The sequence below is a fragment of the Pan troglodytes genome, chromosome 21 (assembly GCF_028858775.2).
Source record: "Pan troglodytes isolate AG18354 chromosome 21, NHGRI_mPanTro3-v2.0_pri, whole genome shotgun sequence".
Taxonomy (NCBI): Eukaryota; Metazoa; Chordata; class Mammalia; order Primates; family Hominidae; genus Pan; species Pan troglodytes.
The window spans coordinates 52,382,570-52,397,298 of record NC_072419.2 but is presented as its reverse complement, the minus strand read 5'-3'; the positions used below and the strand labels follow the sequence as shown (position 1 = coordinate 52,397,298).

General features: G+C 50.4%; 1 protein-coding gene across 10 annotated transcripts; it reads right to left on the bottom strand.

Annotated features, from left to right (window-relative positions):
* Positions 1–2,773: 2,773 nt before the first annotated feature.
* On the bottom strand, positions 2,774–14,398 carry CD40 (CD40 molecule). 10 transcript variants are annotated; one of them, XM_016938026.4, is made up of 9 exons: positions 13,910–14,398; positions 10,403–10,481; positions 9,943–10,068; positions 9,545–9,691; positions 9,082–9,175; positions 5,591–5,652; positions 4,064–4,150; positions 3,934–3,962; positions 2,774–3,413 (listed from the first exon to the last, which is right to left on the bottom strand). In XM_016938026.4, exons 1-9 carry the CDS (start codon positions 13,958–13,960, stop codon positions 3,255–3,257), a joined length of 834 nt encoding a protein of 277 aa, XP_016793515.1. In that variant the 5' UTR covers positions 13,961–14,398; the 3' UTR covers positions 2,774–3,254. The 10 variants fall into 10 exon arrangements, with proteins under 10 accessions (XP_016793515.1, XP_016793517.1, XP_016793516.1 ...); XM_016938028.3 differs by having other exon boundaries at positions 4,052–4,150; positions 5,551–5,652; positions 13,910–14,058; XM_016938027.3 differs by having other exon boundaries at positions 5,551–5,652; positions 13,910–14,058.
* Between the last annotated feature and the right edge of the window lie 331 nt (positions 14,399–14,729).

The window sequence follows — 14,729 nt, the reverse complement described above, 5'->3', positions numbered from 1 at the left end:
GAGCCTCGGAGACACTGTAGAACACAGCTCACATTTGTCCCTCCCAAGGGCAAGGAAGCTTGAGTATTTATCCTCCCACTTTCAACCTTGGCTGGCTGAGAGTACTTCGGGGAATTAACTCCCCCATCTACAGCTTACCTGGCCTGCCTCTGCACCAAGCATGTTTTCAAGACCTGGAAAAGCCCTGAGGCAAGTGATCCTCAGTGCTTGCAGTCAGAAACTGGCTGCTTACACAGTATAGGAATATGAATGCTGGCTGGGCGCGGTGGCTCACCCTGTAATCCCAGCATTTTGGGAGGCCGAGGCGGGAGGATCACTTGAGGTGAGGAGTTCAAGACCAGCCTGGACAACATGGTGAAACCCCTGTCTCTACTAAAAATACAAAAAATTAACTAGGCATGGTGGCGCACACCTATAGTCCCAGGTACTTCGGAGGCTGAGGCAGGAGAGTCACTTGAACCTGGGAGATGGAGGTTGCAGTGAGCTGGGGTGGCACCACTGCACTCCAGCCTGGGCAACATAGCAAGACAACACCTCAAAAAACAAAAAAGAAAGAAAGAAAGAAATATGAAGGCAGTAGTTCCCCAAGTATAAACCCTGGGCCAGCAGCATCAATACCACTTGGGAAACTTGTTAGAATGCAAATTCTTGATCTCCATCCCAGACCCACAGAATCAGAAACACAGAAGGTGGGGCCCCATGATCTTTAACAAGAAGAGGTGGTTATTCTTGGCAGCGTTAGCACGTTCTGGTTCTAAATAGAGATTGGCCAGGAGCTTTCTATGTGGCCTCAGGAAAGTTACTCAGTTCTGGGCTTTTGTTCCTGGATGCATGATGGGTCCCTAGGAGTTCTAAGGATCCTTCCAGTTCTGAAAATAGTGGAGAGGACCACCTTGCAGGTGGTCCAGATACACGCTCAAGTTTTGTTGTTGTTGTTGCTATTGTTGTTGTTGTTATTTTAGATGGAGTTTCACTCTGTTGCCCAGGCTGGAGTACAGTGGCATGATCTCGGCTCACTGCAACCTCCGCCTCCCGGGTTCAAGTGATTCTTCTGCCTCAGCCTCCCAAGTAGCTGGGATTACAGGCACCCGCCATCAGGCCTGGCTAATTTTTGTATTTTTAGTAGAGACGGGGTTTTGCCCTGTTGGTCAGGCTGGTCTCGAACTCCTGACCTTAGGTTATCTGCCCACCTAAGCCTCCCAGAGTGCTGGGATTACAGACGTGAGCCACCGCGCCTGACCCACACTCTGAGAAGCTCTGACCTAGAAGAGAACACAGGAGGCATCAATAGCGTCTGCTGCAGATATTGTCACCATTTGTCAGATAGGGAATCTGAGAAGTGAAGCAGTGAAAGTGACTCATCCAAGGCCACACAGATGATCTGTGGCAGGCGTGGGTCTTTGGTCTCTGTCCACCATACCACCAAAGAAGTGAACAACACTCACTCTTAGGCTCTAGATAAGAGACAAGAATTAGGTCCCAAAGTTCCCCTTCCCCGCCACCACCACTTTGCTCCACTTTCTAAACCAAAGGCCTCCACCTGGTGTATCCAAATGGTTCTTGAAGCTCTTCTGGGAAGCCTGCCAAGCCAGGTGCCCCTCTCTTGGCTCCCAGCTGCCCTCACAGCCTCCACTGGGATAAGCCCTCTCCACATCTCCCCTTGCCCCCCATTGCCCCACACCCTCCAGCCAGCAGGATGTGTTGGGGAAATCCAAAGCAGGTTCTTTCCTGGGAAAGGCTGAGACCCCTGGGTTAAACCTCACCTCGAACCTTTGTGCCAGGGTTCTGCATGGCACTTTGCATTGCTCTTCCTTCTCCTCCTTGTCCTCCAACCTTCCTCCCCTCCCCTCCCCTCTGCTCCCACTCCATCTGCCGCTCCTCCTGGCTAGGCTCCCCCTCAGTTGGCTCAGCAGGAAAAGAGAACAGGATGGTTTATTTTTATCCTGAGATACTGCTGGGGGGAAGGGGATACCATCTGACCGAGAAGCAGTAGCTCCTGCAGCCACAGGGAGGTCAGAAGGCGGTGAGAGACCCAGGATCTCCCTGGGAAGGAGCTACAGATGTCGCTTCCAGACAGCAGGCAGATCTGGGAGGAGCTCAGGACCCAGAGTGAGGAGCTCTGAGCATGGCACCACCAGACACCGCTGTGTGACCGCAGGCAAGTCACTTCGCCTCTCTGGACCTCATTTCCACCTCTGTAAAAGAGGGAGGGATGCAGACCCACCCTGCTGGGGAACGCTATTTTTGTGAACATGAATCAAATGGGAAGAGCACTTTGCAATCTCAATACCACATGTGAGCACACATGGAAACCACCCTGGAGGGGCAGCAGCCTGGGGACATTCTTATTTATCTACAGAAAATGCCCTCATTCCGTGAGCCTGACAGCAGGTTAAACAGCTCATGTCACCCAGCATGTTCGCCCCCGTTTTTCTTTTTACATGTTTGATGATTTTTTAATTACATAAGCATTATGTGAATTCACTCTCCTTTTGGGAAAAATGATGAAGCATTATGGGAAAGCCAAATCTCCCTTTAACCAACCCTCCCCCAGACCCTTCTTCCCCACCCCAGACGTCACCACTCTTCGAGCTGTGGGTTTTCTGTGTACCCTTCCAGAACCCTTGTTATACATCAATATATGATGCATATTGTATTTATACATATATCCATAGGCAATATACATACATAAAAGCATGTACTTTTTAAAAAAGTTCCATACCCGTCATTCAGCAGCATGCTTTTTTTTCCTTACTCGACAGTGTTTTTGAGATTCTGTTGTATAAATATATTCTAATTTTATTTAGCCAGTCTCCTGCTGATGGACAGTTAAGCAGCTTCCAGTTGTTCACTATCACAAACAATGCTGCAATGGGCATCTGCGTATATGGCTTCCTGGGTGCAGGGAAGCCACCATGATGCCTCTCTGGGCACCAAACTGCTGGATCGGAAGGTCTGGTGGATATTACTAAACCATACCCCCCAACCACCACCACCAAACTTCTGCCTCTGTCTTTAATACAAGTTGGGAGACTGGATGGGCTCCAGGGTGAAGTGAGAGGTTCTTCAAGGTGAACTGTTCCTGCATCCAGTGCCAGGTCTCCTGTCTCAAACTGCAGGGGTGCAGGCAGAAGCGGGGAGCTATGCCCAGTCAGTGCCAGCCCCTCACCCTCACGCCACAGCAGCAGCAGCACCAGGCTCTCTGGCCAACTGCCTGTTTGCCCACGTGGCCACACTCCTGGGTGGGTGCAGCCTCACTGTCTCTCCTGCACTGAGATGCGACTCTCTTTGCCATCCTCCTGGGTGACCGGTTGGCATCCATGTAAAGTCTCCTGCACTGGAGCGGCAGTGTTGGAGCCAGGAAGATCGTCGGGAAAATTGATCTCCTGGGGTTCCTGCTTGGGGTGGGGGGCCTGGAGAGGCAAGGTGTTAGGTCACCCCCAGCAGCAGGGGCAGCTGTGCCTCTGAGGAGCCCCTCCCTGGGAAGCGGATCCCTTCCCCAAGCACTCGCCCTTCCCAGACGGCGGGTCAGTGCTGATTCCTCGGGTGCCTCCTGCCCCCTGCTGGCCACACCACGGGCGACGAAGAGCTTCCAGAGTGGGAGCCAGTGGGCTTAAGGGGCTGCCACATTTGCTCCCACCCATTTGACCCAGCCCCAAGGCCCAAAGATGCAGCTCCCCACGCGTTGAATGCCAGGAAAGGAGTGAAGAACAGCCAGTGTTAGGCTCTGCCAGTGGTGCCAGGGGCAGTTCTGTGGGGGATTGAGCTCTGGATGGAAGGAGCATGGTGGGTGGGGATGACAGTCCCCGATTCTGCTGCCACCCCACTGGCTGCAGAGACAGACTCTGAATCAGTTTTACTGCCCCATAGGCAACCGTGAGGCCATCTTCCCAGTTTGTCAAAACTCTGTCCCGGTTCTCAGGGGTGACCTACCTTATTGGTTGGCTTCTTGGCCACCTTTTCTAGAGAAAAAAAAAAAAAAAGGATGGGGAGTTGGAGAGGCCAGATAAGAAACAGGTGGTCTCCCCTCCCTCCCCCATCACCTCCCCACCTGAGGACTCACTGATAAAGACCAGCACCAAGAGGATGGCAAACAGGATCCCGAAGATGATGGGGATCACCACCAGGGCTCTCAGCCGATCCTGGGGACCTGGAGAAATCAGGACTTCAGCATGCACCCCTCACCTGCAGTTTCTCCCTACCCTCAACCTGCTGTGACTTGTCAGACTCCAGAATCTTCCAATGTCAGAGCTCATCTACATCAGAAGGTTCAAACCGCGGTCCTTGGGGAAATGTGGCTGGCAGATGTCTTTAAAGGAGCCAGAACATTTTCTTAACGTTTGGAAATATTTGCTGACATTTTTAAACTGGGAGATCACATATTCAAACCTAGACATCTGATTTCTCTTACAAACTGGGAAGACTGGGTTCCAGTTGGCAGCCTCCCCACCTGGGAACCATCTAGAAGCGAGTGGTGGCAGTGGCTGTCACCACCTGCTCACCATGCTCCCCGCCACTCCCTGCTCTCTGCCCAATGCCGAGGTCTAGCATGATTCATGTCTGCATGTTGCTTTTGGTATAGAAGAGTGGAGGGGAAAGGTAAAGTATTTCTCATGCCGAATTTTTTTTTCAAAGTGGGAAAATAAAAGAAAGACCAAAAGGCAAGGCGGAGACTAGCGTGAGGCAAGGGATGAAATTGTTTCAGGACAAAATTGAAAAGGATGTCCAAAACACTCAGTCATCAAGGTAAACATTCTTTTAATGCCATATTTTGAAAATCATCAGGCGGACACCAAGTCAGCAAACTACGGCCTGCAGGCTGGCTGCCTATTCGTTTTACTGGAACCAGGGCCAGGATTAGGGTGAGGTGAGTGAGGCAGGGTCATGCAAACACAGGGTCGGATCCTATTCTTTATTTAAAATGTTGCTATCTTGCTCATCATGGATTTCTTTGCATTAATTTTTATTTTTAAAAATATTGCATCAAAAAAATGAATTTACCTTGATTACTACACTTTTATGGCACCTTCTTAAATATTGCGCCCGAGGGCAAGTGCCTTGCTCACCTCATTCTAGTCCCAGCCCTACAAAGAGGAAAGTACATTTTGAGAAAAAGCAAAGAGAATGTATTTTTCTTTTTTTTTAAATTTTATTATTATTATACTTTAAGCTTTAGGGTACATGTGCATAATGTGCAGGTTTGTTACATATGTATACATGTACCATGTTGGTGTGCTGCACCCATTAACTGGTCATTTAGCATTAGGTAAAGAGAATGTAATTTTCTTACCCCTGACCTTTTTCACTGATTTACATTATCTGATCTTTACTGTAGGCCAACCTTCTCACTCTAAAATCAAAACCTACTAAGGAAGTGCTGTTATCATCCCATTTTACAGATGAAGAAACTGAGGCTAACAGAGGGGAAGTGATTTGCCCAGACTCCCAAGATAAGTGGCAGAGCTGTGATACCACACCCACAAACTGCCTCCCCTCCCCCTTTTCCCATCCAGTGTTCCTGTGTGCCTCATCTCCCCCTTCAGTTCCCACCTTCCTAGGCTTTCTCCAGGGCCCATTGTCCACGACTCACCACAGACAACATCAGTCTTGTTTGTGCCTGCCTGTTGCACAACCAGGTCTTTGGTCTCACAGCTATGCACAGACACGTGCACAAATGCACACACACAGAGAAAGAAAGAGATATTAAGTTTCCCCAAGCATAAGATTTCCAACTCTAGAGTGAGTCAGTCAACAATCAACAAATCCAGGTTCACTGAGCACACAACACGTGCAACGTCCTATGCTGGTTATTATAGGAACGACACAGACTCTTCTTACAGAACTTAAAAGTGCAGAGAAAAGATTCTTGCACATCTTGAAGGAGTAATAAATAGGGGAGTCTATAATGAGTGCCAAGCTTTGTGATCTAGGTAGGCTAAAGTGAGATGGGAATGGTTCAGAGGAGACAGAATCCACCAAGGCTGGAATGGAGAGATGATGAGTTCAGCTTAAGATAGGGTTACTCAACGTCAGCACCAGTGACACTTGGGCTGGATCATTATTTACTGGGGGTGTGGGGGTGGGGGTGGGCTGTCCTATGCATTGCAGATGTTCAGCAGCATCCCTGGCCTCTATCTGCCAGATCCCTGTAGCATCCCCCTCTCCATTTGTGACGAATGAAATGTGTCCAGACATTGGCAAACATTCCACAGGGAGCAAAACTGCCCCCTGTTGAGAACCTCTGCTTTAAGGGTCTTCCAGAAAGACTTCCCTGAGGACATACAACCTGAGTGGGCCCTAAAGGATGTAAAATTTGGATCAGCAGTGCAGTCCCGCTAAGTGGGACGATGTGATGTGGGGAAATAAGGCAGGTGGCATGCAGGATGGTGTTAGGAAACTATGGAAAATTGTGTCTTTAGAACCAGATCACTGCCAAGTGTGAAGTTTTCAACTGGATTCAGCTGGTCAGTCTCATCAGCATCCAACCAGGCGACTTCACTAGTGAGAAGATTCAGCTGCCCAGAGAGCTCAGAGGAGGAGAAATTACAGAAGAGTGGCCAGCCAGGAGACACAGCAAACATATAGATATGAGATGATGAAGACCTGGTCCAGGTGGCCCCAGGAGGAGTGGGGCGGAATGGACACAGGACATTGCAAAGGAAAAATCATCTAAGGTGGGAGAAAGAGAGAGAAGCTTTGAAGAAACCATGTACTTTAGTCTTTTTTTTTTTTTTTTTTTTTTTTTTGAGACAGAGTCTCGCTCTTTCGCCAGACTGGCTGGAATGCAGTGGCGCGATCTCAGCTCACTGCAACCTCCACCTCCCAGGTTCAAGCGATTCTCCTGCCTCCGCCTCCCAAGTAGCTGGGACTAAAGACGTGCGTCACCACGCCCAGCTAATTTTTGTATTTTTAGTAGAGACAGGGTTTTACCATATTAGCCAGGATGGTCTCGATCTCTTGACCTCATGATCCGCCCACCTCGGCCTCCCAAAGTGCTGCAATTACAGGTGTGAGCCACCACGCCCGGCCTACTTTAGTCTTACATGAGTAGAGCATTCAGGAATTTACAATACACTTTACATGTTTTTAGCTCAAGTCTTGTGAAATGAAGGTCATTCCCATTTTTCAGATGAGGAGATTGAGGCTCAGTGAGGGTCACACACTTACTGAGCTGTAATCAGATACGTAAGCTAATGCACTGATTCCATTAATACTATACCACTGGTGGCAGGGCACGGTGGCTCACGCCTGTAATCCCAGCACTTTGGGAGGCCAAGGCAGGCGGATCACAAGGTCAGGAGATCGAGACCATCCTGGCTAACACGGTGAAACGCCGTCTCTACTAAAAATACAAAAAAATTAGCCGGGTGTGTTGGTGGGCGCCTATAGTCCCAGCTACTCAGGAGGCTGAGGCAGGAGAATGGCGTGAACCTGGGAGGCAGAGCTTGCAGTGAGCCGAGATTGCGCCACTGCACTCCAGCCTGGGCGACAGAGCGAGACTCTGTCTCAAAAAAAAAAAAAAAAAACTATACCAGTGGTGCCTCCAGTTATCAGTCAACATTTATCAGTAAAAATGTAAGCACCTACCATGCGTCAGGTACTGTTCCAGGTATAGGGGATGTATCAATGGAAGAAAAAAAAAAGGCCAAGTATCTACATTTAAGGAATTTTCAATCTATTAGGGAAAGGCAGACAGTTAACAAATAAAATGTATATGGTATACTCCTATTTGTGCAAAAGTAAAAGGAGGGAAATTTTGTGTGTGTTTGTGTGTGTGTGTGTGTGTGTGTTGGTTTGTTTATATGTAGAATCTCTGGAAGGATATGCAAGGAACAATGGCTCCCTCCCGAAAGAACTGGGAGGCTAAGGGGCAGGGATGGGAGAAAGACATCGCTTTGGCTCTTTTGTGCCTTCTGTCCCATGTGCCCATCTTGCCCAGTTTTAAAAATCAAATGCAAAAAGTTAATGGGGCAGGTGTTTGTTTTTTGAGACAGAATGTCGCTCTGTTGCCCAGGCTGGAGTGCAGTGGCGCTATCTTGGCTCACTGCAACCTCCACCTTCCGGGTTCAAGTGATTCTCCTGCCTCAGCCTCAGCCTCAGCCTCAGCCTCCCGAGGAGCTGGGATTACAGGCGCCCACCACCACACCCAGCTAATTTTTTGGTAGAGATGGGTTTTCACCATGTTGTGCTGGCTGGTCTTGAACTCCTGACCTCAAGTGATCCACCCGCCTTGGCCTCCAAAGTGCTGGGATTACAGGCAAGAGCCACCGCGCCTGGCCTGGGGCCCATGTTTAAGGTATTCCGGGCAGATGAGTTTGATGGAAGAGAATGAACAGTGTGTTCAGAGGATTGCAAGTAGCATGAAGCTATGCGATGCAGGAAAGAGAGCAGGAAATGCAACAGGAAGGTTGGGTGCCATGCTAAGGAGGCTTAGTTCCAACAGAGAGACAGGAAGCATCTCAAATAGGAGAGTGTCATGATTTGAAAGAAACTGTCGAACGCTCATGTTGGCAAGAGGATAGAGACAGAACCAGCAGGAGGGGAGAGACCAGAGGCAGGGAGGCCAGGAGGCAGAAAAGGCATCACCCAGACCACAGTGATGAGGCCCAAACTAAAGTGACAACAGTGGAGACAGTGAGTAAATTCCCAAAACACGTAGACAGCCAGTGGCAGGACCTGGTGTGGGTTTGGAGTTGGAGGTAAGAGAGGAAGGCCCTCAGAGTGAGCACCCAGAGCCCAGAAAGCCCTAGAAAGCCAGGTAAGGTGAAAGCAAGACGAGGAAAACTGAGGAGAAGCAGGAGGGGCAGAAGGAAAGCTAAAATAAGTGTCCCAATACCCCCAAGATAGGAGGCTCTCATGAAGCGAGAGATCAACAGTGTCTATTACCTCAAAGAGACAGCAGGCAAAAAAAATGTGGAAATGTGCCTGTCTGGTCGGCCATGAGGTCACTCTGCAGATGCTTCACAAGTACATGAGTGTGTGTGGACCTCTGGGAGCAGGGACAGGACAGGTGGCTGGAGAGAATGGAGGCAGCTCCATGCCACTCTTAGAGCAGGAAACACAAGGGATGAGTGCTTATACCTTGTCCAAGGGTGACATTTTTCGAAAGCAGATGACACATTGGAGAAGAAGCCGACTGGGCAGGGCTCGCAGATGGTATCAGAAACCCCTGTAGCTGGGAGTGGGTGGGGAGGGGGACATTAACCATCACAGTGGACCACCTGTCCGGCTCACAAGGCAGCCAGTGGCCAGGCAGGACGGGAAGAGCTCCTGCCTTGAGCACTCTTCCCCCGATGTGGTACTGCCCCCGAGAGCTGCAGTCCCCAGGAGGACTTCTCCCATTGCCCTTCAAAGGCAGATCCCCATGGCAGAAGGCAGAATGAACAAGGTCCCGTCTGCAGCTCACTCCAGTGGGGATACCGACATAGGTTGGAGCCTCTGCTTCCTCTGCCTCTGGGGCTAAGTGCCCACTGCCCAGCCCCTCACCTTGGGCCCTAAGCTCCTCTGTCCCCCTCCAAAACTGATTCCCAGATGAGCCACTTACCAATCTGCTTGACCCCAAAGCCGGGCGAGCATGAGCGGTGCAGGACACAGCTCTCACAGGCCTCACTCGTACAGTGCCGGCCTTCTTCACAGGTGCAGATGGTGTCTGTTTCTGAGGTGCCCTTCTGCTGGACCCGAAGCCCTAGGTCTGAGAAGAGAAGGGCAGGAAGGATGGGAACCCCCTGCTGGGCCATGCTCTGAGCCTCACTCCCCACATTGCCTGCTCTTCCTTCCTCAGACCCTCTTCCAAGTAGAGATGGCAATCAAATCATTTAATGATCAGTACAGCCCGGACTCCAACCAATCAGAGCAGACCCTGGCTACATAAAATTAGAATGGCTGCATTGTCGGGAATATCAGCCCGGTTCCCAAGCGTCCCTTTCCCAACAGCGCACGCACTGGGGTCGCAGTATTTGTGCTGGTGGCAGTGTGTCTCTCTGTTCCAGGTGTCTAGGAATTCGCTTTCACCGCAAGGAAGGCATTCCGTTTCAGTGAACTCTGTGCAGTCACTCACCAGTTTCTGTCCTGGAAAACATCAGGAAATGAGGGAGGGCTCTGGCCAACTCCATGAGTCAGACACTAACCACACAATGATCAGGCCAGGCTTTAGGGTAGGGGATTCAAAGATGAAGGTCTTGGATCCTTCATAGTCAGGCGAGGAAGATGGAGAAGCTGGGATCCCTAGTTCAGGGTAGACAGAGGTTTACCTGGTAGAGAGGGAACCAGAACATTCTGACAGTGAAGCAGGGCTGGGAAGTGGGTCGTTTCAGATTTGAGTTTACAGTTAACATATGGGGTCTGCGTCTGCCACCAAAGCAAAGGGGGACTCCATGATGGGGCTAGAGGGTTGGCATCTCACCTGGCTGGCACAAAGAACAGCACTGACTGTTTATTAGGTACTGTTTTTCTCTGCATGCAGTGGGTGGTTCTGGATGGACCTAAAAACAGAATTGTGCAATTTGAAGGGATCTTGAAATCTCCGTTGCAACTTCTTCAGCAGAAAGGTAAAAGTCATCCAGGACAGAGGCTGCAAACTGAAGTGCAAGTCAAAACAGAAAGTGGAACCTGCATGATATTTGCCATGTCTGTTTTCAAGTAAATTGTCAACTGAGCTGATTATAATCGCACCCAGAGAATCATTCTGGTATTTTTACAAAGCAATGGTACTGTCAACTCACAATATTCTCTGAACTGAACAGAATTCCTTGGGGCTTGATGCCTGAGTCATTCCTCTTCCCAAAGATCCCATAGGATATGGGGACTCCAGCAGCTCCCCTGGAGTCCTGAAGCTGGCTGACTTCAGCTGGTCCCAGTGCTGTTTGGGGCTATGTTTAGCACTTGGCCTCTTCCTCCTATTCTTCTGCTTCCCTTCCTGCTCCTTTCCAAAGCCCATCATGTTTTCTTCCTCCAACTCCTCATCATCTGTTCATCCAGCCCTTCCCTCATAAAATGCTAGAATGTAAAGCTGGAAGGGTAAACTCACACTTTCATTTTACAGATAGTTGAGACTGAGCACCAAAGAGGAGGGTCACTTGCCCAGAGTCTCACAGTGACAGAGTCCAAATGAGAACTCAGGTCTCAATGCTCCCTCTCTCCATCAACTTGTGTTTCATCTTCACCATTTTACTACATCCAGGTACCACCCATGCTATTAATTACTTATTGTTAATTTCAATACTTTTATTTTATTTTTTGAGGCAGAGTCTCGCTCCATCGCCCAGGCTGGAGTGCAGTGGCATCATCTCAGCCCACTGCAACCTCTATCTCCTGGGTTCAAGCAATTCTCCAGCCTCAGCCTCCTGAGTAGCTGGGATTACAGGTGTGTACCACTATGCTCAGCTAATTTATGTATTTTTAGTAGAGACAGGGTTTCACCATGTTGGCCAGGCTGATCTAAAACTCCTGACCTCAAGTGATCTGACTGCCTTGGCCTCCCAAAGTGCTGGGATTACAGGCACGAGCCACCGTGCCTGGCCGGTACATTTACTTTAAATGTAAACCTCACATCATTGCCAAGAGACAAGAACCAGTATCACTTCTCATAAATAAAAGGTAACCCTAAAAATAAATTCTGGGGAAACAAAACAAGGTTATTAAAACCCAGCTGGTTGTTTGCTTGTTGAAGGCCCTCCCAGGCCTGCTCTTGATTTTTGTTTTAAAAGGAGGATTAGCAAGCCTTTGAGAGGCATTAACTCTATTCTAGCTCCAGAGACTTCCTCTTTGAAAAAATGAGAAGGATTTTTAAAAGAACTGTAAAGTAAGTGTATGTTTAATTCTATGTCCATGTGCTCCTTAAAACTGTCCCACAGTTTGGGAACAGCCAGTGAAAAGAACACAAGTTTGAGAGTCAGACAGCTTTAGACTCCAGTCCTGACTTTGTAACACTTACTAGTTATTTTGCTTCTCTTAGCCTCAGTTTCTCTATCTCTAAAATGGGAATAATAATGCCTGCCCTGCAGGTTGGATTGTGAAGATAAGAAAGAATACATGTATATGGCCTAGCACAGTGTCAGGAACATAGTAGGTGCTCATTAAACGGCAATTTTAATTATCATTCATTTGTTTCTGCTTGCATGATATATGGCAAGCAGCCCGGCTACCTGGCTGGCTGTCCAGAATCCTACCTAACTGGTGGCTCTCATTCAACCTGGGTATCTCAGCAAATTACTTACAGAAATGTGTCTTACCCAAAATGGGAAAGGAAGTAGAAAAGGCTACTGCCCCCCAGCAGCTCATTGCAAGACACCATCCTGTGAACGTGGAGCTCCCACACTCCCAAAGATAGGAAAGTCCTTGATACCATCTTCAAACACATGAGAAATAAAACGCTCCCCTAAAAGTCTGTCAATCTCCAGTTCTCACTCCCCATAGTTCTGGTCCTTCTGCCACAAAACAGCTCAGGACCAGAGCTTGGAGACTCTCACTATCTGAGAGGCAGGCTCTGGAATCATGCAGATGTAGATTCACAACCAGGTTCTTCCATTAGCTAGCTATGAGACCTTTGGCAAGACAATCCCCCTTTCTGAGCCTCAATTTGCCCATCTGTATAATGGAGGAGTTGTGAGAAATCAGACAAAGAAAACAGGCAGTGTTTGGCTCAGAGCCTGACACACAAGACGCCCTCAATAGATAGCTTCTGACATTGTTGTCACAGCCCAGCCTCTACCTGGAGCCAAAGTTGGGAGTTATGAGGGCAAACTCTGCTCTTGAGAAGCCTGGATCACACCCTTCACCCCACCTCCTCTGGCTCTTTCTCCACTCCTACCACAAGGGCCCCCCTTTACCTCTTTCCAGCTCCGCCCTCCCCCTGCCTCCCTGTTCCCTAAGAGCCATTGCTTCGGGTGAAAGTGAAAGCTCTGGGACCAAAGCAGCCTCCCCACTCCCTCTCTTCCCTTGCTGCTTCCCTTGCTTTCCTTGATACCATGGGTCATTCCTGCCCAGGCTTCAGGCCGGAATCTACAGCCCTCTAAAGTAGGGGGAGGCCAGAGGGGCTGGGATGAAGGAGCCAGGTACTTGGGGGATTCCCAGCCTCCAGAATGAGGAACTACAAAAATACATTTAAACAAAAAGTGAGTCAAGTGTAGGCTTCTGAAAATCCCGGAGATATGCTTGGTTGGCTCTGAGCCCCTCTGGTGCCTGGAGAAACCCCTGGTTTCTCCAGCCCTCTGATCACCAGCCCTGGTCAGAGCCAACCAGAACTCTGGTCTCCTAACCCTTTATTGTGTCCCATAAACTGTTCATCTCCCCCAGGGGTCTCCTATGTCATCTTAAATTCAGGAGAAAAAGGCAAAGCCCTGGGGATTCCTCCTAGGTTGGAACACCCAAGATACGGTTCGGGGTGGAGGGCGATGTTAAAAGCTCCTTGCCTTCTCACAAAAGTACCTGGGCCTCTGCACCCATCTCTTGTTCCCACAAGATGCCCTGGAAGAAGGCAGCCCCAGCTGGCAAGGAGATGATAACTACTTACAGAGGCTGGCATCTGTCCACAATAAGAAGGGGACAGGAAACGGGCCAGACCCGCCCCTTCCCTTGGTCCGCCTCACTTCCCGCCCTCCGAACCCCCTACCAGTCTCTGTGTGGCCAGCCTCTGAGGCTCCCTAAACCCGTCCAGGCCGTCTAGGCACGCTTGGGCAGCCAGTGCCTTCCCTGAGCGGCCCCTGTAGGCCGCTCCCGGGACCCCAGCCCGGGAGAAGAGAGAGGCAGCCCACCCCATTCAGCCAGGTGCGGGGGCACCTTGCCCAGCTCCTACCCACCCTCCTGCCCCCACAAAAATCAGCCAGGAAGGCCTCTTCCCCGAAGTCTTCCTTCCCTTTCCTTCTCATTCCCCACTCCCAACTCCCGTCTGGTCGGGGCAAAAACAACTCACAGCGGTCAGCAAGCAGCCCCAGAGGACGCACTGCAGAGGCAGACGAACCATGGCGAGGTGAGACCAGGCGGCAGGACCACTGGGCGCCCGAGCGAGGCCTCTGCTGACTCCCCTGCCCCAGCCTTGGCCCCGCCCAGGAAAGGGGCGGGGTCTTCAAAGACCAATCGCGGTCCACCTATCGGGGGGGCGGAGCCCCCAGCAATTCACCGCGCAGGGGTTTCCCCAGAACATTCCCACAAGTCTAATTCCCCCGGGAGTTTAGGGACGCATCTTGCTGGGTACGGGAGGAGGCATGGTCCCAGAGACAGCCCTTCTTCTTTGCCCCCAGGTCCCACAAAGGCCAAGCCGAGGCGGGCTAGGAGCTAGCCTGCTTCCTGCGACCGGAGAGAGATCCCATGGGTGCTGGGGCCTGCCACAGGGACCCTCACGGTTTTCCCCTCCCTGCCCCGCTCTCCGCTGCCTCTAGGTATCCTGGCAGAACCGAAAGAGGCTCCACTGCGGAGAGTCCTGAGGAAGTTCCCCCCACACCACCACGCAGAAAACGGGAAGGCCACAGCTGGGGTATGGGGAGGCGTTTCAAGGAAGAGTTTCCCAACTCAGAATTTCGCTCTCTTTCAAAGGAAATTCCCTCGTGTGGGCGCGTCGTCTCAACTTCCCATCCATTCATCCATGCATCCATGCGTCCTCACCTCATTCCATTCCATCCCACCTCCCACCCAGCACCTGGAGACAGGCATTTATTAAGAGTGGGGCCGGGCGCGGTGGCTCACGCCTGTAATCCAGCACTTTAGGAGGCCGAGGCGGGCAGATCACTTGAGGT

Coding starts and splice junctions, on each gene's coding strand:
- CD40 (XM_016938023.3), bottom strand. CDS start 13,960: ATGGTTCGTCTGCCTCTGCAGTGCGTCCTCTGGGGCTGCTTGCTGACC. Junction 9,692..9,942: donor GCACAAATACTGCGACCCCA/GTGCGTGCGCTG, acceptor TTCTCTTCTCAG/ACCTAGGGCTTCGGGTCCAG. Junction 9,176..9,544: donor CTTTGGGGTCAAGCAGATTG/GTAAGTGGCTCA, acceptor ACCCACTCCCAG/CTACAGGGGTTTCTGATACC.